The 25,617-nt window shown below is 39.6% G+C and overlaps 2 protein-coding genes across 2 annotated transcripts; one reads left to right on the forward strand and one right to left on the reverse strand.

The window, feature by feature from the left end:
* The first annotated feature begins 3,592 nt into the window (after positions 1 to 3,592).
* Positions 3,593 to 6,806, forward strand: LOC149287286 (fibroblast growth factor 23-like). The gene is made up of 3 exons (XM_089493009.1): positions 3,593 to 3,791; positions 5,940 to 6,043; positions 6,375 to 6,806. The coding sequence occupies exons 1-3, from the start codon at positions 3,593 to 3,595 to the stop codon at positions 6,804 to 6,806; spliced, it is 735 nt and encodes a 244-aa protein (XP_089349135.1).
* Positions 6,807 to 11,752: 4,946 nt separating this feature from the next.
* Positions 11,753 to 15,350, reverse strand: LOC149287287 (fructose-2,6-bisphosphatase TIGAR-like). Its single transcript, XM_089493095.1, has 6 exons — positions 15,319 to 15,350; positions 14,558 to 14,595; positions 14,352 to 14,473; positions 12,799 to 12,876; positions 12,327 to 12,437; positions 11,753 to 12,166 (listed from the first exon to the last, which is right to left on the reverse strand). Exons 1-6 carry the CDS (start codon positions 15,348 to 15,350, stop codon positions 11,753 to 11,755), a joined length of 795 nt encoding a protein of 264 aa, XP_089349221.1.
* Between the last annotated feature and the right edge of the window lie 10,267 nt (positions 15,351 to 25,617).

Consider the following 25,617-nt stretch of genomic DNA (forward strand, 5'->3'; position numbering starts at 1 on the left):
ATGACCCTTATTTTGACCTCTTATACGCTTTGATGTTAGATGTTGCATACAGATAGAATTTTCTACCAGGGTCGGATAGTAAATCCCAAAGTAAGGTCATATGTAAATTCCATTGACTTAAAAAGACCTTTGGCATAATACCAGGGGTCCAAAAAAAATTACGAAAGGGTTTCTAAATTTTTTTTACCCATTTTAAACAAAAGGAATTTTTACAGTAATTTTTACATGTTCATTTGTTTTAAAAAATTTATTCCAGAACGTGATACATATTTAATTTGCATTTGTTGTTTTAAAAAAATTATATTTAAAAATATATATTTTCTTATGGAATTACCAATATTGTTATTTATAAAAAAGCACAATAATATAGTGCAGTAATTAACTTAAATACATTTTCACAAGTTAATTATTTTCTTTTTTAATTTATTTACAATATTTCAAGGATTTTTTTTTTTATTTGGCAGGCTGTTATAATTATCAAATTTTTAATTACAAAAGCATAATAACAAACTACAATAGTTATTTATATTATTTCCCTTTGGTTAGTAAAATTTTGTTGAAAGGAGATTCGGCTCTCTTTTGCAGCTACCCTGTCACGAAATACATAAATCTTTTAGGAAACAATGACATCCGGCTATAACAGAGCAGTCAAAAATTAGCAAAACCACTATTCTTAGAAAGAGCTGCTAATTATTCTGTATATGTACTGTAGCTACATCGAAGCAAGCCTTGAATGACATCAACACTTAAAATACTCAAGAGAAGAATGGCACAGGCGAGATGGACACAATTAAGAGACCTCATAAAGTGGTCAACACCTTTGTTATAATAAGTTAATTTTGACCCAAATCCAGCTGCGCGAATCTACTTGACTTCAACCACGTAGGTGAGCAACATCAGGATGTTTGCTTTAGCTGTGGGCTGGAAACCAAATATTGGCCGTCCAGACAAGGTCAACAAAACACAGAACTGATCTGTGAAATTGACACTCAGATACTATTTCGCATGCACTCTAGACATGGACACACGTTCGGAGACACACGTACTCACATTAAAAGGCATATAGCAAACAAACCGGCGAGAGAGGGCAGTGGGCTCACAAGCCAATTGGATGTAAAACATGTTTGCAAGCTATACTGCAAGCTATAACAGCGCATGTTCTTTAGAAGGTAGCAAACGAACGGTCATGCCGAGTGCTAGAGAATGGCTAGAGAGTGACCTGTGTTTTCAATGAAACAGTTTCACTGTTTAGTTATCCAAAAGTTACCAGATCAAAATTCTAACATTGAATGTACAAAAGAATTCTGAACAAGTTTGGACCTTAAAATTGGACTTTAAGGCTGGTGGATAATAATCGATGTATGTGCAGCGGTATGGATACAAATGGCGGCATGCTATACTCTCACAGCGTGTGGTTTGGTTGTGTGTTTCCAGACGGCGGCGCAAACTAAGGACCAGATCCAAAATGTACCACTGTACTGTACAGGTGAGGCTACTACAGGATCAACCATGAAGATCAACAATGTTGGTAGTGTCAACACTCCATATCATTCTAATAATGCCATGGATGGTGCATTTCAGCCTCATCCACGATCCACCTTATCTTGCCTATGCCTCATCCCTTGGACAGGGCTTGTATTTTGCCTCCATCTGGAAAAAGTTCTGCAGACACCATGACCAGAATACAGGTTCCATCACGCACTTGACAAAAAAACTACTGGTCAAATTATTGGTCCATAGGTAGGCATAAGGCTCCTGAATCGAAGACAAGACCAAGGACTGATTAAGGTCTGAGACATCAAGAGAAAAGGCAGACTAGATGAGCCGAATGGTTCTTATCTGCCGTCAAATTCTATGTTTACAGGTATTGGCCATCAAAAGTTGCCAATGTGAGCTGATTATGGAAATTCAGTCCATAGAAGGACACTAAATTCAAGTAATTCGAGTATAAATGTGGAGAAACATAGCAAATTGAATTAAAACAGCATTTATAATGATGAGGACCATTGAATTCAAATCCTAAGAAACTGCTTACATTCCTTTTTTTCTTTTGCATGGTCATTGGTGCCATTATCACCACAATAGAACAATGCTTTCCTCTGCTGATTTCAGGAGCTGTCTGAAAATGTGCTGGGGACTTTGGCAAAGCGCCTAGTTGACTTTGCAATATTTCCCCTTTATCTCAGACCAGATCAGAAAAAAAGTTGCATTTTTTTTAACACTCCATAATGCGAAACGAAGGTCCCATACAGTATGCATGATCTGGAATTTTAGGTGACCTTCAGAGGTTGAAATGTCTCGCTTATCTTCTTGAAGATGTTTCAATAGTCATTTTGTTGACATGTGTATACAAGAAAATGATAAATAAAATGATATTACTCCTGGAAAATTATATTTTAAACAGGTTAATTTCCATTCCAATGGTATGGAAGTCTAACCACCTGGTGGAAGCTTCTTCAGAATCCATGTTTACGCAATCATCGGTACATGTAAAAGCCAAGCTAGGTTTCTTCATATGTCAGGAACACCTGGCAGCCTAAAGATTCAGCCTAAATACAGAGGTGTGACAGCTACATGCTTTGTTCCTAAGGTGCAACCATGCCATCAAGATGCTTTAAACAAAGCCTAGACCAAGAAGGACTTGGACTTGAACATCTCTGGACTACAAGTTCAAGACAACAGTCAATGGCCAGGTCATGGTGGTGTTCTGCTGCTCCTCAATAATGTAGGGCAGTGTTCCTTAGTTCAGAAGTTCTTTCAGGTGAGAGAAAGCTTTACCCCATGGTTCCAACCAACAACTTCAAAATTATTGAACCAGAACTGAAGATTACAGTTTCAGCCTAAATAAGTAACTAGCAATAATTGGGTGATAAAGGTACATACAATTTCTTGATTGATTTTGTTTAAAATGTAGCAGAAAATACATTTTACACAACATTGGTTTTCAAAAAAAATGTAATTTTTATTTTATTAATTTTAATGTAATTTGTAATTCAATAATGTTAAAAATTTACATGTTTAATTGTAATAGTTTCAAATGTGCAGTTGGCAACCTATGTTAAGGAATGTGAATAATAATTATAATAAAAATAAAATAATAATAATAATTATAATAATAATATTAATAACAATATTAAATAAGACACAGTAAAATGTCTGAAACCTGGGATGTAAGAATTAGTTGTCCAGTGATTTCTCTTACAAAAGCAGGTACAGCTTGTTCACAGAGGTCAACCTTTAAAACATACTGCAGATGGGGTTAATTCTTTGTAATTGCCTTTAATATTTTTCCCCCCAGGGTATCCACGTGAACTCCCTTTCCTTGGGTATTCTGTTTCTCAGGGCTCGCTTAAATTTCTGCTGTTACAACAGAAAAAGGATGTTCTCAACAACTTTTTCCTGTGTGATGTCACTGGACAGTTAGCCTTTATAAATAGTGCAAAAAAGTTGGGAGGCTACTGAATCTCTGCGCTGACAGAAGAGAAGAGAGGACAAAGTTTCACATTTCAGCAGCATCTATTCCAAGAGGCAAAAAAAAGGGAGAGAGAGAGAGAAAAAAATGCCCAAGGTCAGTAAGAAGAATTGGCCGGCTATGGTGCTGTTTGCACTGAGTCTACTCACCAGAGTAAAGGTGACCGTAGGCTTCCCGAACTCCTCTCCGGTCATCAATGCCGGTTGGGGGAATCCCGACAGACTAATGCACCTGTACACAGCCACCGAATGGAACAGCTTCCACCTGCAGATCAACCACGATGGGAGCGTTAATGGATCCCCCCATCAGACCATTTACAGTAAGTATTCACGTCATCAAAATGATAAAAGTAGTTGATTTTTAATTCCTATAAAAGATGCACCTTAAACAGAGAAACATAGAATTTGACGGGAAATAAGAACCATTTCGCCCATCTAGTCTGCCTGTTTTTCCCCCAAAATGTTTCTATGAAAGTAGTTCATTTTCAATGCATATAAAAGATACATCTTGAATTTTTTTATGTTTTTTACATTTTTAATGTCATATTTCATAATGTTTCCAGTGTGTAGATTTTGTTTTAGGATCTTTAATATTCCGGATGTAAAATTAATCCGATTGCTAGCAATTCAAACTGGAAAAACTGTATTTTTTTAATAATGTGCTTCATATTACTTTATATGTTTTTTTGACAATGATTATTTTACATAATAACAAAACTTGGTATATGTGTGGGGTGACTGGAAAAGTAATGTGACCTGTATATATATATATATGAAATATGAAATAATATTAGCTGGCAGAATCTAGATAGAATTAACGCATTATTGATTAAAATCTAGGACATTTTCAAATTTTGGACTGTATGTAACTCTAAACTGAACTGACCAATCAGAAAAAAAAGTAAATGATAAAACACAGAAATAAATGTAAAAAAAAATAATAAAAATCAAATACTTTAAAGGTTATTCATTCAAAAAGGCTGCTCATGAAATGAAATATCCATGAAATGACGCCATCCAGGCAAAACCGTCCTAGCATCCCACCTATAACACTTTAAAAAATGTGAAATGTTATGCCAGAAAATAAAACGAGGGTTATATACGGTCCGCTCTATACCTGTACAAAGCGGTGATGAGTGGTCCAGCCTCTCGGGGGGCTTTAGCAGCTCTACATGGAAGATTTATACCCTTGTAGGGTCCTGTTGTGAAACTGTACAATACAATAATTATTATTATGTATCGTTTTATATAGCACCATCATATTCTGTAGCGCTGTACAGTGGGTAGACAGGACATAACAAGTAGTATATAACATAACAATTTGACTAACAGAGACAGCAGGTGAGGAGGGTCCTGTTTAAAAGAGCTTACAATCTAGAGGTAGTTAGGGTGTATTACACAATAGGTAAAAGTGCCACTAACTTGTAAGAGATCCGTGATTCTGTGCTATTCTGTCCACTTTGAGAACCACTGAATTTGCATATAAATAAATTGATTGATTAATTGACATGTTTGAACTATTCTTGGGTCACAATGTATCAATAAAGGTTCACTGATATCTTAAATCCTTTGTAGCGCATACTCAATGGGGTTTATTTATTGTTGGTGTTTTAACTCTCTTACTTATGAATGGCCAATATTGACAAGTCTCTCCCATAACCAGGGCTAAGCTGGCCATGATGAGGGAATGTTGAAGAAGTTGTGTTGATTTAAGTATACATTATACAGGGCTAGCCAGGCTCTACCTGCAGCAGAAATTTACTGGAGTTGGACGTTCATAATGTATAGCGAAGTCAGGGAGGTGAAACCAACACTCTCCTGTCAGCTCTCCTTTGAGTGAATAGACCACAAATGCCATCTATCTGTCTTCTTTAAAACATGATCACCAAAGAGAATAGCATAGGGGCACATAGAAGGAGCACAGTCAGGATGCACATAGTGTCCTAATGCTTCCTGGTGTCTATATTGCTCCATATTCCAGTGTCTACTGGCTGCACAATGCATTCAAGAATATCGTAATTGTGTTTCCTACAACCTGTTACATTACTTGTGCCTTGGGGTTAGTGTTTAAAGTCTCTGGATGTTGATCAGCCCCCAAGTAATTTTATAAGTATAAGCTACATTTTTTAATACTTACATTGAAGATCTTTGGAAACACAAGAGGTTCTGTAACGATCAATTCTGGTGCCTCTTGGTAAAGGGAAAGCAATCAAGAACATTCCATTCCGTTTTACGGTGATTGTTTTGACCCGTTTTATCAGAATTTCTATTTATGTATTACTATTGTGAGAAAACACAAAGTTCTATTTTTTTGGTACTAGGAGCCCAGGGACACCATCCAGTTTTCAGATCTATCTGAAAAACAATAGATCTGTGTAAAATAATAAGAAGATATCGAATAACATAATTAATGGGAAGTCTGTCTTGAAAAAAAAACCACCAAACCATTCTTTTACTTTCTTAAACAGGTGCACTAATGATTAAATCGGAATCAGCTGGCCGAGTGGTCATCACCGGCGTCAAGAGTGGACGCTACTTGTGCATGGACCGATACGGCAATGTCTTCGGCTCGGTAAGCAAAAGGACAAAGTTCTTCTAAAGCTCAAAAACACATTGTGAACTGACCTTAAAATAAATTATTATTAGCACCATCAAGGGTATCCCAAGAGGCTGCCTGGCGTTTCAGACACCCTTTAGTCTTAACAACGATTAAATGTTATTATTATGACTACTGAATCCAGGTGGCCACCAAACAGTATGAATGTAGTACGTCTACAGTATGATCCCACTTCCCTATGTCTGCTAAATAGAGGGCTAGATATTTATTACAAAATAAGGTCTTAACGCATTTTAACACAATAGTGAATGCCCAGACTAACAATACTTATGTCTCTACCCATCAGCATTTCTTTAGCTATGATGACTGCATATTCAAACACGAGACCCTGGAAAACAGGCATGATGTGTACCACTCTCCGAAACACAACTATCTGATCAGCCTGAAGAAGCCCAAACACATATTCCGCCCAGGCATGGACCTTCCACCGTATTCCCAATTTCTGTCTATGGAGAACCAGATCCCCATCACCAGATTCATCACTCCAGAACCTGTTATCAGACACACCAGAAGCGCAGATGACCCAGAGGACATTATGAGAACCTTAAAGAAAAATATTAATTATTCACCTCCAAAGAATGTTCAAGAGGTCCTATCTTCAGCTCCTCAAGAGCCCCTAAGGCGAAATCACAATGAAAAGGAAGACCCAGAGGACCCGATTCGTATTATCATAACCAGGAAAACGCGTCCTCATGTGCCACTTTTCCACTATCAGTAGAATTGTCAGACTTCATGGGTAGTAATCCCCAAGTGGCCTTACAAATCTCTTAGCTACTGTAATTGACACACAGTCTCTTCTGACTGACAGAAATAATATATTCAAAGTTCTACTCAAGATATATAAGATATAATAACACTTTTAGGAAGCATTCAAGCATACCCCACAGTTTTATATAGTTTTAGCTTATGAAGGCTTTTCACAATGCACGCAACCAAACAAAACCGTCGCTTTTAGATAGCAATATTATATTTTTCTACCCAGTTTTGCTTTTCTCTATTTATTAAGTCGAAACAGTAATTGTAGGAAGGTTCGTTCAACTTATTCTTGTTTTGTGCATTGAGCAGAATTCATTATTTCAAGAAATGTACCGTGACTACAAAGAAGCCCTAACTGGAATCTTGAAGACCAAGACACAGAGTTCCAATCCCAGTAAGTGACCAGTCCGGCAATCTGTGCCACTGATCATGATTGGTTCCATGGAAAGTAGAGATTATTTGATCTATGTTTTCCATATGTGACATTCCAGGTTCCATCAGCAGGTTCATTTCATAGGTTTCTAAACACGGCTACTCAAGTACCCTCACCGGTGGAGACTTTCTGTTTGTCAAATTGGGTCTTTGACCATCACAAGTATATAAAATACATTGATTGTCCCACCTTAGTCCTGAAAACAAGGGACGTTCTTTAAGGTTCTAGTTGCAAGACCATCTTCATCCATTCGTCAGATAGAAACATAGAACGTGACAGTAGATCAGGTCAAGGACCGTTCCGCCCATCTTGTCTTCTCATTTTTCCTGATGTAAGACTTGAGTCTTAATCAGTCCTTGATCTTGTCTTGGTTTCAGGAGATAGCTCTACGCCCATCCCATACATGTTTAAATTTTCAACAGAAACATTTAAAACTAAGGACATTTCTACAAATCTCTTCTTATTTAACTCACTTAGTTTAGCAGATGACAATTTGAACCCTTCTTATGCATCCATAAATGTACACTCCTTTATAAAAAAAAAAAAGGAACCAGTGAGTTATTTGCTACAAAAAAAGGATATTTATTTCTTATTTAACTTTAATATTTTAGTATAATATTTGGTTAGAAACAAATGACAATCTTTGCACAAATGTGTAGATTTATCAGTATATAATTTTCTATATAGCTATATGTATAGGTCAGAGAGGTTAATGGAACCTGGATGTTATAATATAATAAGCTTTTCTACTGGTTCTTTGTGGAAAACTATAATACTTCATCACAAAGACAACCCCATACCAGATTTTTAGGACATTTATTTTTAAATATTTTAATGATTTTTTATTTAAATAAAATATCCTGACGAGATAGGTAGGGACTGGTATTATAACTAAATATGTTATTATGACGTAAGTCAAGCTGGCTATTTGGATTTCACCTATGTCTTTAATATTATTTAATAATTTAATATGACATTCAAATTAACTTTTAGAGAGATATATATTCTGAAAAAATATTTATATGTTTTACTATATGAAATTGAACTCATTCCATATCAAAACCTTTAAATATTTATTTTTAAAAATTTTTAGATATATCCAAAAAAGAAAGGTCTAGTAAGAAATCGGGCTTTATATTTTTAAAAAATATATTTAATGTTTAGGGTTATATATTAAGGATAATATATATATATATATATATATATATATATATATATAATATATATATATATAATATTCACTATATGAGTGAAAACTACAAAGACCAATATGTATTTTTGTTATTGTTGCTAAAAAACTTAAATAATTGCACTATTGTCTTATGAATTTTATTTTATTATTATTCATTTGCAGGGGGAAAAAGATTTAAGGACGTTGAGGTCTTTTCAGTTTACTTTTATTTTCAACTGAAAGCATTGGTCAATTTCATGTTATTTACTAAAATATTGAGTAATGTAATTTTTGGCACTTTGGTAACTTATATGTATGAGAGTTTAGAAATTTTATCTGACAGAGCGAAATTATTTTTTGTTTTGGCGTTTCAGTGAGATATATATATATATATATATTATTCAGGACCATTCAAAACATCTTGATAATTATGAAATTAAAAAATGTAAACATTATTTTTTTTTTCTTCATGCACTCTGATCTTTAGACCTAAAAACTGGTGTTTTCGAAGACATTTTGCAGAAAGGTAATGGGTACTGGCAGCCTGTATGGAGTCTATAGGCGAGATGTACTAAGGAGTAATAAGCTGACAATCATTTACTCCAGTGAGAGATCTCCCTCCAACGTATCACTCCTTTGTACATTCCACCACTTTATCTTTTTTTTGTGCTCCAATATTTATTTATTTATTTGGATTGTTGCAAAGTTTCATACTATTTATAGATATTTATGATGTACTCCAAATATTGAGTCTTCTTTGTATGCAAATAAAATAATTCTTTACACAGCTCAATTTCCTGTTCTTTTTTGTACTTTTTGTGTTATTTTAGGTCCTATTGGTTGTGTATTTCTGTTTCTGTGTTTAGAAAGGGGAGTGGCTTAGCAGCAACCACACCCACCATGCTGCCGCCATTTTGTATAAGTTCTGCACTTGGCCCATTTTACTCAAAGGCCTTGTCTATATTATGTCTATAACCTTGCAGAGGTTGTATGGGCACCGGTGGCTTTGTGTCTAAAGACACATCGGGTGCTATGGTGTGCGGCCATCGCCTGAAAAGGCTCAGTCCCACTCACCCTGACCATAAAGACTTGGCATGATGCCTGCCATATCCAGCTGCCAGTCATGCTGATGCAATTAGGTGGCCACTGGCCAGGTCCACCTCATTATCTCCAGTCCTGCCTTGTCCAGAGATGCCTGTAGTGTAATTTCCGATCCGGAATACATTGTCTGGGTCTTCTCCTTCCGTTGGCTAATTAAGGTCTATAAGCCCAGGTTTTTACCTTAAAGAAAAAGAAAGTCGCCATAGGAGTGATGTTCATAAGATGGAGGTGGCACCCAGATACACGTGCTATGTTTCAATCATGAGCTCCAGCACCCTATATTCTAAAACTAGTGGGTCAAAGGCTTAGATGTAAAGAAAAGATATCTTAGTTCACTAAGAGGGTGGTCGGTGGAAGGGGAACACTGGTGCACAGAATGGCTGACAGTAGGGGAACGACCCACTGGGCTATTCCAACGTAAAGATGGCAAGACTACTGGCAGAAGCTTTTTTGCCATGCAAAGCCCTAAGGCTTTCTAGAGTAAAAAAGAAAATTAGTCATCCTTTTGGACATTAAGCCGGGATTGGATCCTTTCTGTGCAGTTCCTATTGGTTAATGTGTGTTAGACCTTACTGCGTAGCACACACTGAGTATGCTATGAACCAGGTATCACTTGGGCTGCTACGTTACTGGTTCATGTAGCTGGGTTTGTCCATGTACTAAATGTTACCAGCCGTCCTGGGCAGAGGATTCCTAGACTTATTCTCAAGTTCTCAGAACTGCCACTGATTGCTTTCCAACGACTCGGTGGAGTGAATAATGTGTCTGTTCGATGGGGAGGTTGTTATGTCAGCAGAAACCCACAAAGCACATATTATTGTCACTGCAATGATCTTATACTCAAAAGCTATGTATCTCTGGCTCCATGGAATTGCATACATCAGAGCCAAAAAGATGTAGAATAAGGGTTAGAAAAAAAAGTTTGTCTGAAGAAGGAGTGACTCGTAGGTGGATTGTGGGCAGACAAGAAATTTTTTGGCAGTCATCATTTCATCCTGATTTTTTCCAGCTCAGGGCAACACAGTTTCTTGGTAACCGGAGGGGCTGTCCATCGAGAGTAGGGTCACTTGGTAGATATACGCTGGGATTACATTAAATCTTGTCCAGAAAGCAGGCATGTTTGGCAAAGTACATATTTTTTGACTTCTAGACAAAATCCAACTGAAACATACTAGCGCCACCTAGTGTCATATTTATGAAACGCATCCAGAAACACATCTCCAGAAAGACATCTCCAGATTAAATTTCATATAAATATGAACTGGCTTTTCTAGTTTTATTATATGAAGAAACTCATCTTTTGAAGGAAAAAATGATTTGATCCCCTGCTGATTTTGTACATTTGCCCACTGGCAAAGACATGATAGGTCTATGATTTATTTGAACAGTGAGAGACAGAAGAACAACAAAAAAGAATCCTGAATAACGCATTTCAAATAAGTTATAAATTGATTTGCATTTTACTTAGTGAAATAAGTATTTGATCCCCTAGCAATCAGCAAGACGTCTGGCTCCCAGGTGCCTTTTATACAGGTAACGAGCTGAGATTAGGAGCACTGTCTGTATAAAAGACACCTGTCCACAGAAGCAATCAATCAATCAGATTCCAAACTCTCCACCATGGCCAAGACCAAAGAGCTGTCCAAGGATGTCAGGGACAAGATTGTAGACACATTTCAATGTGCGGCAATAGAAGGTTGTATCAGTTCAGAGACGCTCTATACATTACTGACCAGGAACGTATGTGGCTGGATTACTACGGTCCTTTAAAAGACACGAGCGTTCAAGCATTCTACAGGAGAGTGCCTTGCACTATTTAAATAGATTTTTAAAGTTTACTTTAGAAGTTTACTAAATACTGCTTAGTTAAAGAACAGTTCTACAGCTATCTATTTACCTTTATCATAACACTGTTTTCTTTTTGATAAGTAGTGTTTAAAAAGTTTCAATTTGTATAGGAACCAAAAGAACACCTCTATACGGCTTTAAATACATGGTTTAGGTAAAAAATACTTTCCACAAAAGGTTTAGGAGTAAGTTATAAATATGTTTATTACATGCACTGATATACATATATATAGCAACACCTGTCTGTCCAGCTATTCCTTAACTACTAGCATACGATACCGACCAGAGACGTTCACCAACACCTTTAGAGGCGATGGGTGTTCACTCCGTACACACTCTGGACAGTCGATACAACTCATACGACATAATGGCTGGTGTCTGCATTTACATCCACTAGATGATCATGACGATTAATACAAACACAATGGATTTTAGGGATCGTGTTTCCCCCAGATTCAACACTGACAATAAAATGGCTGATCCCGGTGTTGGGACTAACGGACAGTTCTCGAGATTTCTTCAGATCAGGGGGGAAAGTGAATTGTAAATCTTCTACAAAATACTTGATCCAATTCCTCATGTATGCTCCGTGGCTCACTAAAAGTACGTGTGCATCCAGTGTGTTATCACCGTTGTCTGTAGTTGCACAGCCATGATTCGTGAATGGGGCGAGATCTGCAGGCGTGATCCCAGGACTTCCCGCAGCACGTGATTCCTCAATCATCAACCGGCAAAGAAACTCAAAAAAATCTTTGGCACGAGCTCTAACCTGAAAAAAGGGAAATATAAACATAAGAGCGAGAAGAAGGGGTGTAATTTGAGCCCAGAACCACACTCCGAAGGGACCTTAGCCAATTGCCAACCATGACAGGCCAAACGGTAGATCCGGTAGTGTCACACACGATCGTAAGCACATTGACTTGTCTTACCTCCTCTAAAGTCTCTCCTCCGGGAGGTGTATATGAAGGACACTGCTGCCCAGCAGTCTTGGCCATTGTCTTTAGTTCACTTAGAGGTCGACCTTCCGCAGCGCCGTACTTCTGCAACCATAAGAAACTGTGTCACATACATTCAATTCAACAAGCGTGCCCAAACCTCAAGGAAGTCTAACGTTGCCCGCACCATCTCAATCTCAATTCCCAGCCATCTTGAATGAGTGGTAAGAGATTTAGTCCAACACAATTCAAGATGAACAAGTCTGAATGGGGATGACACCAGTCTATCGTACGTCATACCTGTGCATCCACCAAAAAAAGTTAAAGCTGTCACTCTCATCATTTTTGGATTATAGGAAGGTCGAGTTTGTTTGGTGCTCTAAACCACATACTATTTCTATGTTACGGTGTGCCTACCAGTCACATAGGTTAGTACTCAATAAGGTAACTGGTGATAAGTACTCACCCTTTCTCGCAGTCTGCTGTCATAGTTAATTGTAACCGGCTCGCTGCGTTGGTTGTTCTTCATGATGGAGCATGCCGTCTGTGGAACATTCATGCAATGATTATTCCATACAGAGATCAGTGTAAATTCTCACTTGGTGACATCATGAGTGCAACTGTCAATCAAAAAATATCTTGGGGCAAAAAGAATTACCAAAAGCTTTATTTTTAACTGCAACGAGAAAAAAAAACTATTATGCCATGTGCGGTATAACTTGATGAGGATTCACGTGTACGGCTCTTTCTCCTTCATCCCCAAAGATGTTCCAAAGACCAGTGGATGCCCCCAAGCATTGTAAGGGTGTGCCGAAGACAGCACAACTTCACAGTTTTAAGTTGTACTGGCCGCATGTATAGCTCAAGAGAACAACTCTAGGTCATCAAAATGATGACTAGAAATCCTAAACTGAAGCTTCTCAATGGAAGTGGCTGCTATCTTATTTCTGGGCTCTCTGCTCACAAAACTTAGACATTCCCACACAGCTGCTTAATTCATGCACTGACCATGACAAGTTTGCAAGCACTCTCCTTATGTTTGTGCTGTAAAACAGCCATGTATCAGCATATTTTACTACCACCGCATTGCCCATTGTGGGGACTAAACTGGAGAAACTCTGCCTGCAGAATATTTTTATCATATCTTCAGCAAAGAACAATTTTAAGAGCCATTCTGGAGCTATACATACATGACATGTGGTCGTGGTTGATGGTGCATTTCCCACCAGTTCCAAAAGCCAAACCATGGAGTTACAAGAGGAGCCAGACATTTCCAATCTCAAAAAGTAGAGCTTTTAAGATTTAAAAACCTTAGTATTATTGCTTGTTGGTTTTCTTCTTGCAACCATCATCAGACAGGCAAGCAATCTATACAATAGAAACAAAGGACTACAGCAATATGTAATCAATAAAGGGAGGGTAAGTAGGAGAGTTGCGGTTTTCACTCTCTCACACTATTCATGATGAAGGTCCAATGCTAGAAAGTCTCTCCGCCAAGAAGAGCTGAGCTGGCCCTGGACAATGCATAATTCAGTGGGTGGGGAGACTTTGTGGAGATCTCCCTGATTTAACTATACATTATACACGGCCAACCCAGATCTTCCTGCTGCAAAGGCTTACTGGGTTTGGACCTTCATAATGTTTATAATAAAGTAAAGCGGGTGCAACACAACTCTACTGTCAATGCTCCCTTTAGTGACTAAACCTCATTCAGGAAGAGGTTCTGAGGGCCATGACTGTGTGTTAAAATAAATATCATGTTAGTGGCAGGGGTCCCCTATGCAGTAGTCCTTGTGCGTCGGTGGGTTACAGTATGGTTGGGTGGTTTGGTCAAGCTTGTTGAGAGTAGAGGACTACAAGCAAGAGCCAAGCCAGCCTTCCTCTGTCTAAGTAACTTGGTCCACCTAAAGACGCTCTTGAAGGCCTTCCTTTGCGTGTCCTACACACCATGCAACCAGCTGCCTCAGCCCCCCCTCTAATGTAGACTACTTTAGATCCTACATATAAAGAAGAACTTACTTGCTTTGCCCGGATCAGGTCACTCGAGAAAATATGCGTAAACTTGACATTGCTAAGAAATCTTCCGGCTGCATCTGCCTGCTTGAATCCTGTTTCTGAGAGAGGTTCGTCCACCCCTTGGCCTGCGGGAGGAAAATACAAATGAAAGATGAGCCCCTCTCAGAACGGAATCAGCATTTTATTGGTTATCGGCGTTTTCTTCTCACCTTGTAGCATTTTCTCCTTGTTGTATCTGGTCTCCCCACTAAATGAAAAATATAGAAGTGTCATTAAATCCAAATCCAAATGTGTTAGTGGACCAGGGGTCCAGAAATGGTCACCGTAGGACACTTGGGCCGCCATATGCATTTTGACTACATGGTACCTTTAACGTTTCATGCTTTACCCCACCTGCAGAATTCCCACATATGCATTTGCCCCCCAGCTATACGCCATGCACCCCTCCATATCCAGTCAGCTCCTGCGCTCGCTCGGCTGCCGACGGGAGCCAAACCGCGCCAAGAGCTGTAGGGCCATGGAGGAGGACAGCTGCAGCTTCTGCCTCAACCAAGCCCTTTATTTTGAAGCACGTGATGCTTTAATAGACATTCTTCTTTATGGGGGCTTAAATCCCTTTAATAAATAATGTATAATAACTTGTAAATTAACATTAAATTACACAGACATGTAAATATATATATAAACATATACGAATATACATATATATATAAATATATATATATATTCTTCATATAAACATATGAAACACATATATCTCAGAATATACTATGTAATTACTGTCTGTTTACATCAGTCTTTGTCCCGAACACATGCCCTGGTGCCCCCAGTATTTGCCCATTAATTGTCATGATGTGGAGCTGGCTTATCCCTCCCCAGTGTTCCGGTAGCCCCCATGCGGTGTCTGGCCTCTGTGTCCCCGCACACACTCCTCTGCTGCAGCCGGTGACATGAGACGGAGGCCACTTACTGTCTTACGATGGTCAGCGCAAACCTGGCCATGACTGCGCGCTCAGTGCCCCTACCAGGTCCCCCCCTCCTTCCTCCTGCTCCGCATTGCAGAGCGACCCAGGGAAAGACACAAATGTATCAGTGCACTGCCAGGCAGCCAATGATAGCTCCCCATTCATTCAACTGTTTGCCGGTGTAATGCAAGGGTATTGCTGATTGGCTGAGCGTGACGACGAGCCGCTTGATTGGCACGAAGCCATGCTTCCTTCTTAATAGTTGCCTTCTGTTCTTTCAAGCCTTTTGAGGGCACATGAGGAGACGGGTGCCTGTCCACAGGGGCCGCTGTTCATTTAATGTATCCATACCCTAAACGGTTATTGGTCAGTTCACATTAGAGCAGCAATATCCGTATAGTGATCCTCTATAAGATAATGTAAATATGCAAATACTATACGTATTTATTTAGCAAGGTGTCTACAAATCTTGCTGCCATGATGGCCAGAGGGCCCACCCAAGAAGTGGGCAGTCTAACTGGCAGCTATTTGCCCCTCTGAGCTAAACAGTAGGGGTCAGTCAGTGTGGCAAGAGTGGCAGATACCCCTTACCAAAAGGAACGGTGTCGTTAATGCATACGATAGCTTGCGTGGCCCCTCCGAATTTCCGTGGGAAATGGATGGGGTATTCTGCAGAAAGCCCCCAATATGATGCCCCTTCCCCCGCCTCGCAACTAGTTGCCCGGCAGGGGGTGCATTCGCCAGAACACATCATCCTGCATGTGATATACTTACCGCGAGTCAGCTCCAGCGCCAGCTGACGGGACGCTGCTTAGACCTACGTGTGCTTCCATGGAAACCACTCAAGCACCCAATCAGTACCGAGAATCATCCGACGTCAGAGAATGAGGGCTGCAGCAGCAGCAGCAGAGCTGCAGATTCTACCTCAGATAAGTGCTCTTATTCTTTTTTCATTTTGGAAGAATGCATATTAAAGTACTGACAGGGGATTAGGGTTACTCACAGAGTACTTAAGTGTCCGTTTCAGCAACTTTTTTTTTGCTTTAACAGGCTTTAAATATATTACCCACAGTCCAAGATCTGCACCAGCCAATTCATTTTATTGGATAAAACCTTCACAACTAACACAAAAACACATACCGTATTTGCTTGATTATAAGACGACCCTGATTATAAGACGACCCCCCCAAAATCTGAGTATTAACTTAGGAAAAAAAGAAAAAGCCTGAATATAAGACGACCCTAAAGGAAAAAAGTTTTACCAGTAAATGTTAATTCATGCAAACTATTTTTTTTAAATAAAAGCTATGATTGAGAAAAATATTTTTTTTGTTTTTATTTCCTTGTATTTTCCAACCTGTCCCCCAGTTACGCACATCTGCCCCCAGGCTTGCCACACCAATATGGCACTGTGGCCCATGATATGCCTTTTAACCCTCTATATGCCACTGTGCCCCATGGTATGCCTTTTGACCCCCTATGTGCCACTCTGCCTCCAGAAATGCCTTATACCCCTATATCCCATTCTGGCATTTAGGGGGTTAAAATGCATATTATGGGGCAGAGTGGCATATAGGGAGGTATAAGGCATTTCAGGAGGCAGAGTGGCATTAAGGGAGTTAAAAGGCATTGTATAGAGCACTCTGCCTCCAGAAATGCCTTATACCCTTATATGCCACTCTGGCATTTAGGGGGTTAAAAGGCATATTATGGGGCAGAGTGGCAAATAGGGAGGTATAAGGCATTTCAGGAGACAGAGTGCTCTATTAAATGCCCCCTTAACGCCACTCTGCCTCCTGAAATGCCTTATACCTCCCTGTATGCCACTCTGCCCCATAATATGCCTTTTAACCCCCTAAGTGCCAGAGTGGCATATAGGGGTATAAGGCATTCCAGAAATGCCCTATGCCCCCATTTAACACACACACACGCACACACACACACACACACACACACACACACTTACTGGTGCTTCCAATTTCCTGCTGTATTGCCGGGGCAGCGGGTTGACGTCTCCTTCCGCTGCAGCCGGAAGGAGGTGGAGTTGGCAGCGGGGGTGTCACGTCCTACCCAGGCTGTGGAGCTGCATATCTCGCTCTTGCTTCAGTTTCCCTGTTTTGCTTCGATCCATTCCTGGATTTCCTTTTGCTCTGTTCTGATCTTCCATTCCTTGCTTCTGCTTCAGCTCTTTGCATCAGCTCTGTTTCCTTTATAAGGTGTGCCCCACCTGTGTGTTCTGTTTGTCTCAGTCTGCAGTCTTAAGGTATGTCTCAGTATGGAGGGGTATTTTTCAGAGCATTTGCTCTGAAAAAAACCTCGTCTTATAATCGAGCAAATACGGTATTTAGCTCTAAACAAAAAATTCTTGGTGGGCTGCAGGAAGAGGTTGCCCCCTTCAAACAGGGCCTGTCACGGATGGCCCTCGTTGAGGGCATGTTCCACGAAGGGCAACACGCATGACCTCGCAGTTGTAGAGCGTCAGCTCTCATGGTGCAGAAGACAGACTCGGGCTTCATGCAAGGTAAGTGTGTGTTAGAGGTAGTTTGTGTGCATGTACAATAAGTGTAAGCGTGCTATTGTGTGTGTGTAAACGTGTTAGTGTCTGCGTATATTACTTACGGTGGGCCACTTGGCCCCCTATACAAGAAGGTGTTAGCTCTCCACTCCACAATACAAGTTTAATTCTGATCTTAACATATTGAAATCATATAAATTAAGCATCATAAGTGACCCAGAGTTCCATTTAAAATAAATTGGCCATTTGTGGTTTAATGTAATGTGTAGTTTAATAAATTATTTAGTATTTAGTAAATGGAGTAATCACATGAAATGCTCTGTTCCTGTGAAATTTTAATACATTTTCTCTATCCTTGATGAAGATGTATTTCTTAATATTGTAATAACCTGTTAAGAGCTGGAAACATTGTGTGGGCGCCCTCTTGTGTCTCATAGTTACATAGTTATATATAGGCTGAAAAAAGACATGCGTCCATCAAGTTCAGCCTTTCCTATATCTCTTAATTTGTTGCTGTTGATCCAAAAGGCAAAAAAAACCCCCAGTTTGGCTCTGTCCAATTTTGCACTAACCAGGGAAAAAATTTCTTCTTGACCCCAAAATGGCAGTCAGATTTCTCCTTGGATCAATAAGCTCTTTCCCCATAATTAAAGATTATATCTCCAAATATTATGTTTTTCCAAGTATTCATCCAGTCATGATGGGATAACTCCCAATGCTCTACAGAAGACAGGCTGAAGGCACAAAGTATGGGATGGGATGTCATCTGGGCAATTATGGTGGTCCATAATAGGCTATTACTGAATACCCAGTAAACACTTGCTGTTCTGTAGGTTGGAGAGAAGAGAGGATACAGTAGAAACACCTCCTGTTTGTCACCCCTTATCCACCTAGATTGTAAGTTCCTGCGGGAACAGGGCCCTTCATTCCTCTTGTATCTGTATGTCAATTGCTGTATTGTACTTGTCTTTATCTGTAACATTTTCTTCTTTGTACAGCACTGCAGAATCTGTCGGCGCGTTATAAATAAAGTATAATAATAATAATTTAATACATAAAGGGATTTAACAGGAAGGAAGTTTATTTCAGGGGAGAAGAAGTGTTAGCACAAGAGGTCATATTCTAAAACTAGAGGATCGGGGGCTCAGAAGTAATGTAAGAACATTTGTACTTTACTGAGTGGTTGGTAGTTAAGTGGAACTACCTCCCAGCACAAGTGTAAGCAGTTACATAGTTCATAAGGTTGAAAAAAGACCTAAGTCCATCAAGTTCAACCCTTCTACCTAACCTTCCTATTCTTGATCCAAAAAAAGGCAAAAACCCCCTAATTTAGCTACTTCAATTTCTGCCATCAGGGGAAACAAAATTCCTTCTTGACTCCACGAGGCAGTCGGATTTCTCCTTGGATCAAGAAGCTCTAAAATATTAATGTTATTTAATACAGTAAGGGAATTTAACTGTAATGTTTTGTCTGGAAGTGGAACAGCACCTTTACTAATGTATTTCATAGTGCTACAGAATCTATTTCATAAATAAAATGTAATGTAACTTGCGTATCGTAGTGACAGTATCGTGCTCTGTATCAAATGTTACACAAAGTGAACACTATTAACAGATCCTGATTTCTCTATAATTATAACACAAGTCCCAAAAGGTAAAGGGACAGCTTATTAAAGTACTTTTATGAGTACTTTAATATGCATTCTTTAACCCCTTAACGACCAGCGATGTGCCAGGCATGTCGCGCAAAAACAGTCGGTTAGCGACCAATGACGTGCCTGGCACGTCATGGCATTAAACCAGCTTAGAAAGCTGTCTAAAATGGAGTTTCCATTTAAAAAGATAACAAAAAATAGGCTACAGAGTACATGACAGAACACGTTCTAAGCAAACGAAACATGTATTGTTAGAGCAAATAAAAAATATAATTTGTAAACTGCCAAGAGGTTTATATAAAAAAGAATAAACCATTTTAATTTTTTTCAATATTTTTTTCCAAAAAATTTGTTTAGATTTCTCTTCACTCGATAAAAAAAAAACACCTTTGAAGTATTCCATAAAATTGTGTACTTTTTGCTTAGGTTAACAGAAACGACTTTGTTATTCTTGACTTTAACCACTGGGTGGAGTTTAATATTGTTGTTTGACTTGTACCAAATAACAAAAGTTTTTTCAAACAAGATAAAAACTTACCCTTTATACCTTGTGTTTGATAAGCAGGAAGCTGATGTATAACCTAAGCTTATCAAAATATGTCTGTTTTATGATGGCTTGGCACAAGATGAAAAGGAATCGTGTCTTCTCCATTGGCCCTGTAACAAAAAAGATCTGCAACATGAATGTCTCCTATAGTCTAAATGCCCACAAAAAGAAACATTAGAAATATGTTTAAACACATGTATACGTCACATACGTACATTATTGTGGACATTTCATCAAATGGCTTTTGACCTATTTATAGCTATTTATCTAACAGAGTAGGACATTTAGAATATATTTTTCAGTTACACGATTTAATTTATAAAAATGATAAATACATCTTCTCCCTCTATACATGCTTTGTGACAGTTTGAGCAAAAGGACACTGCGATACATTCTAAGTGCCTAGAAAAGAAGAACATCACGGGAGGAAAGAGGGTCGGATGGGCTTAAGGTCCTAAGGGGAACTTTGGAGGTATGAACATTTTAGTTGGGCTACATGAATCAATGGTATGGATGAATAAGTGTAATGGAATCAAAAGTCACTGTTGAAGTATCTGCATCTATTGAGACCATTGTTGTAAATTCCCTGGATTCTGGGAACTTTGGGTGGTCCACTGGTCATGTGATGTCCAGTACCATCATCCTGCGTTGTGTTGACTTTTGTCCCCACTTGCCCACCGATGCTCATTAAGGTCTGAAGCCAGCCGAGGAGTGCTCATAGCTGGTCGCATAGCCAGGCTATATTGAAAGACAGACGTCCTTCTTTGCCGAGCTGTCTCTAAAGAAATTGGGTTATCAACCTGGAATTCTTCTGTTGAAAATATAGTTTGCAAGTATGTAATAAGCAAAAAGCACCTTCAGGTACAAAGCGTTCTCCATCTGTGGATGGACCTCCGTTTCCAAACTTGCTGGTTTCTTCTACAAGGCCATTTAACCAATCACAATGTTATTCTTTGTTATTTGAAATTAGAGCTGAATGATGATTCTGAGGCGCGGGTCAATTCTCTGTCAGAGTAAGAGTTAATGTCCATCAAGCCTGTCCTCAAAATACCCCATATTATTTGAACCCTGTTGGCGAATTAGATGAAGCGGCAAATTAAGCATCTTACAGCATGTCTCAAATAGTTGGCAACACATTGAAAAAGTGCTAAGCAACTGGAAATACTGGAATTCAAACCTTTCTGCCTTTCTATGGGGGCAAGGAAACTTTGATCATTTATGTAGGGGCCACAGAAGTTGAAGAATCCCCTATGCTTACAAAAATGAAGCACATCTGTTTTGCAGGTTGTCCAGTTTAGTCGTCGTTGTTTACCAACTTACTAGCTGACCTATACTGGTGGCAATGTTTTCTCCAAAGCAGTGGTTGCCAGGTTGTAGGCCAATAACCCATGGGACGTGGGTCAATTCCATGGGCTCTGTGTGCAGACCTTTTACTGCTGACTTATTATATGTTTCTTTAATTTATTCGACAGCATTATAAAGTGCACTTAATGTAAGCTGGCCTTAAGACAGCACAGTGCATCGCTGCCATGGTGCCATGCACTCACTCATCAGGTGGTTACATCTTGCCATTACCCTCACAGAGGTTTGCACTCCAGTGTTGAGGAGGTTAAATACACACAAAAAGTGCTTACTTTCAAAAGATTTAGAGATTAAATTAGTAACATAGAATTCAACGGAAGATTAAAACCATTCGGCACCCTCTAGTCTGTTCATTTTTCCTGATGTAAAGACTCAGACTTTACTCAGTCTTTGGTCTCGTCTTAGATTAACACATACAAAGACCAACAGTTTTGCACTTCATCCCTGAAGAGGTTACCTATACTCCAACAGGAAGAGACCAAAACGGCAAGTTTAGGGTTTTTGCTGTGCTTTTGCATTACAGTGTATATATGTCCCCTGGCAGCCGGGAAGCTGCCTGCACTCTGTATTTAATTTCAATGTAACAGTGTTAGCTAAGTGCACTGTTAAATTGTATCTGCCATTGAGGACCCATCAATACTGACTCCTGCTGTGGGAGAGGAGGCAAGAAGCTGAGCTGCTTCCTGGACGCTATTTGAGAGGTTATGCCTGAGAGTGTGTCTGGTGTGGTCAGGGTCCTGGCCATCATAATGGTTTTATGGACAACAGAGGAACACATATCAAAAGGAGAGAGGAAAACATTTTAACTGGCTGAGAGTGAAGACATTTGGAGCCAAAAGCAGCTGCATCAGAAAATTATAAAATGTTTCAACTACATCTTAAAAAAAGGAAACTCTTCGCACTTTTAGTGCTTCTGACATGACTTTCCATGCAATCTCCACTAACAGGACTGGGTCAACCACAGTATACACACATACTCAACCTTCCTACCGGGCGTCAATGTGAAAATGCACAAGATCACTTCTTTCCCCATCCCAAGCAGAACACTGCCCATTCCTCCACATACACTGTGCAGCATGGCCCTGCTAAGTGTAGTAATCAGCTGCATTCACTCGCCAAAAGCCTGCCCAGTCCCACCTCTGCTGAAAACAGGCTCTCATGGCCGACGACCTGGACATAGAGAAGTCCATTTAAACAATTACCTTCACTCCAGGACTACCCAGGTGAAACATGGACAGGTGGCAACTCTAGAGTTGAGTACAGCCTTCTCTAAAAAAAAAAAACTGTTACTATTTGGACCATGCATATATTGAAAGGTATGAATTTAGTGAAGTGCTGGAAAAAATGGAATGGATAAAGAACAGATCGTGTAGCACACAACAGGCCAAGCAAATTTGCACTTTGGATTTTACACAGAGAATCCCAGTTTAACGGTTTCCAATCTGGATTGCTCACCTGTCGCAAATAACTACTTTTAATCCATTTGATATAGATTGTTCTACTTTGAAACGGGTTCCAAAAAATCTTATAGTTTACCGATGTTCTGGCAGGTATTTCAAGATTATGCTCATTCCCACCCTTGAATTTTAGCAATGATTTTTTTACAGTAGGCAAATGCAATAAAAAAAAAAAAGTATAAATGTTTTTCAGACTCAAGGGGTCATCAGTCTTTAAAAAATAGCTTTTGTTTAATTCCATTATATTCCTCTGTTGTCTGCCAGCTGAAAAAATACCAAATGCTCGATTTTTCCTCGACAGTTTGGATCACTTTCCTGTTTTGCTGAAGGGAGAATTGGCAGTGTCCCCTAATTCGCAAACCATATTTTTTGCCTGGAGACCCAGCTAAGGATTAGAACAATACAGCAGCTAACGATGATGAAATTGATGCATTATAGAAATACTGGGTGTGGGGGGGGGGGCATCTGGCTAGGAGACATCAAACGACATCAAATCGAGAGCCAGGATAAGCCACGTCTTTTCTCTCGTTCATTTTTTTCTGATGCTATTTAAGCAGCAGGGAAAAACCCTAATACAAGTTTAATAATAATAATAAGGGTAAATTAAGATGTGATCAGATCATAGCAAATCTGTTGTGTTATTATGACAGGGGCCACCTGTCCGGGAAGAAAATTATAGTCCAGGTGGAGATGCAGGTAATAAAACTCTCTCCATTAAGAAACATGGCTTAACAACGGCTTTCATAGCTACATCAGTGTAATTGTTTTGGAGATATTTGACCTCTTAAGGAGATATTTGACGTGTTGTGGAGATATTCTGAGCTGAAGCCCTTTACTGTCTTCTCAGCCCACCTCTAGAAAGTTATTGACAACCACGCTGGAATAAATGAATGGTGTGGAATAATCAGGTAGATCCTGATAACATGAAGTTGGCTGCTCCCATGGTCTACACATACGTTGCTTACATTAACTACGTTTATTTAACGTTCTGTAAAATGCAGGTTTGGACAGATCCAATTAGCAGAACTTTTAGGCTATGCCCTGGGCTCTTGATCTGATCTTCACCCCTTGTCACCTACTTTTTACACATTCTCCAAGAATACCCACACCTTTATCTTGGAGACAGTTATGTATTTGTTTTCTACAGCCCAAGGCCTGATGAAGTACAAGCACCTGCTCCATTTCCATATCTTCATGTGCCTGTCACTTCCACCCCAGGCCCCAGACATCAAGATAGATCCCCACATTGTCTAAAGGGCAGCTCTTCCCTGTGTGCTAGGCTGAGATGCACCATGACGGAAAGTATTTTGCAGAATTTTGTGTGATTTGGAGTGAATGTAATGATTTCTAACGTAAATATCTGGAATTTACTCAAAAGCACTCACAATCCATCCACTGATTTACCCAGGATATCTAATGTGGCTTTTTCTTCTTAAACATCTATTAACTAAATAATTTTTGGGCCAGTTCTCCTTTTTTTAAATAATTCCCTCTTGTATGTAGCTCGAGCAGGGTATAACCTGACCAATTGTTTCCAAGAGATCTTCTGTGTTACGATTTTCCCAGGAAATATTAAACCAGGTTCTGTGACAAATAGCAGTTCAGCCCTGTCTGCCCCAGACCTCTGCCAATTTGGAATCACGAGGGTGTATAATTGGCAAAAAGGTAAAATGAGTGACACAGAAAAAAATCCTAATGCAGGAAAAATACAGGAGTCACACAGTGATCTTGATGGTATGCAATGGTAAATAGTATATCACATTTAGTTTAAGAAATATATTTGGGGGGGGGCAAAATGATCATACCGCATTCTGAAATCATATATGTATAAGTCAAGGCTAGAATCTTTTCACCCAGGTAGCAAGCAATGCTGAGTGGTTTTACTTGCACTAGAACACTTCCATCACACATTACACCTATCACACATAACATTTCACTCCCATCACACCTATTACATATCACTCCCATTGCACATATCACATTACTCCCTCATATGTCTCACCTCCCACCTGACATCCTTAACTTACCCGGAGACCTTTTTTAAAGCTGTGTCTGTGACTGGGCCCAGGGGCGGGCTGGGCAGGGGGGCAATTGCCCCCCAGGCCGCCCTGAATCCGGGCCGGTGGGCCGGCAGACGGATATTCAACGCAGCCGCTTAGTTTGCGGCTGGATTGAATGCGGCCGTCGTGCCGGTAGCGTACCTGGCGGGGGGCGGCCCGCCCCGGCTGCCGCTCATCTGAGGGGTGCCGGCGCGGCAACTGTGGCTGTGCGCCGGGATTTGAAGCCACGCCCACCATCTTCCGCACCGGAAGGACAGGACACAGAAGAAAGGAAGAACGAAGAGGAGGAGGAAAAGTGACAGTGACAGAAGAAAGGTAGGACAAGATTCAGGGAGAGTGGATAGTGTGGGAGAGTGATGGGTGTTATGCTTAATGTTTGTGAATGAGGGTTTCAGATAGCATGGATGTGTAAGTGTTGGGTGATAGCATGGCATAGGGAGGCTGTAATCACATTCCTTTCATGCCCAGATTCCAGCATATACTGGCTGCCTAGGCATGATAGGAGTGTGATTGCTGTTTTATATATATATATATATATATTGCAAACAGCAATCACACTCCTATCATGCTAAGTCAGCCAGCACATGCTAGAACCTGGGCATGATAGGATTGTGATTGCTGTTAATTATATATATATATATATATATATATATATATATATATATATATATATATATATATATATATATATATATATATATATATAAA

Source organism: Sceloporus occidentalis, unplaced genomic scaffold (assembly GCF_023333645.1).
Source record: "Sceloporus occidentalis isolate IW3139 unplaced genomic scaffold, rSceOcc1.0.p SCAF_62, whole genome shotgun sequence".
NCBI classification, from domain to species: domain Eukaryota; kingdom Metazoa; phylum Chordata; class Lepidosauria; order Squamata; family Phrynosomatidae; genus Sceloporus; species Sceloporus occidentalis.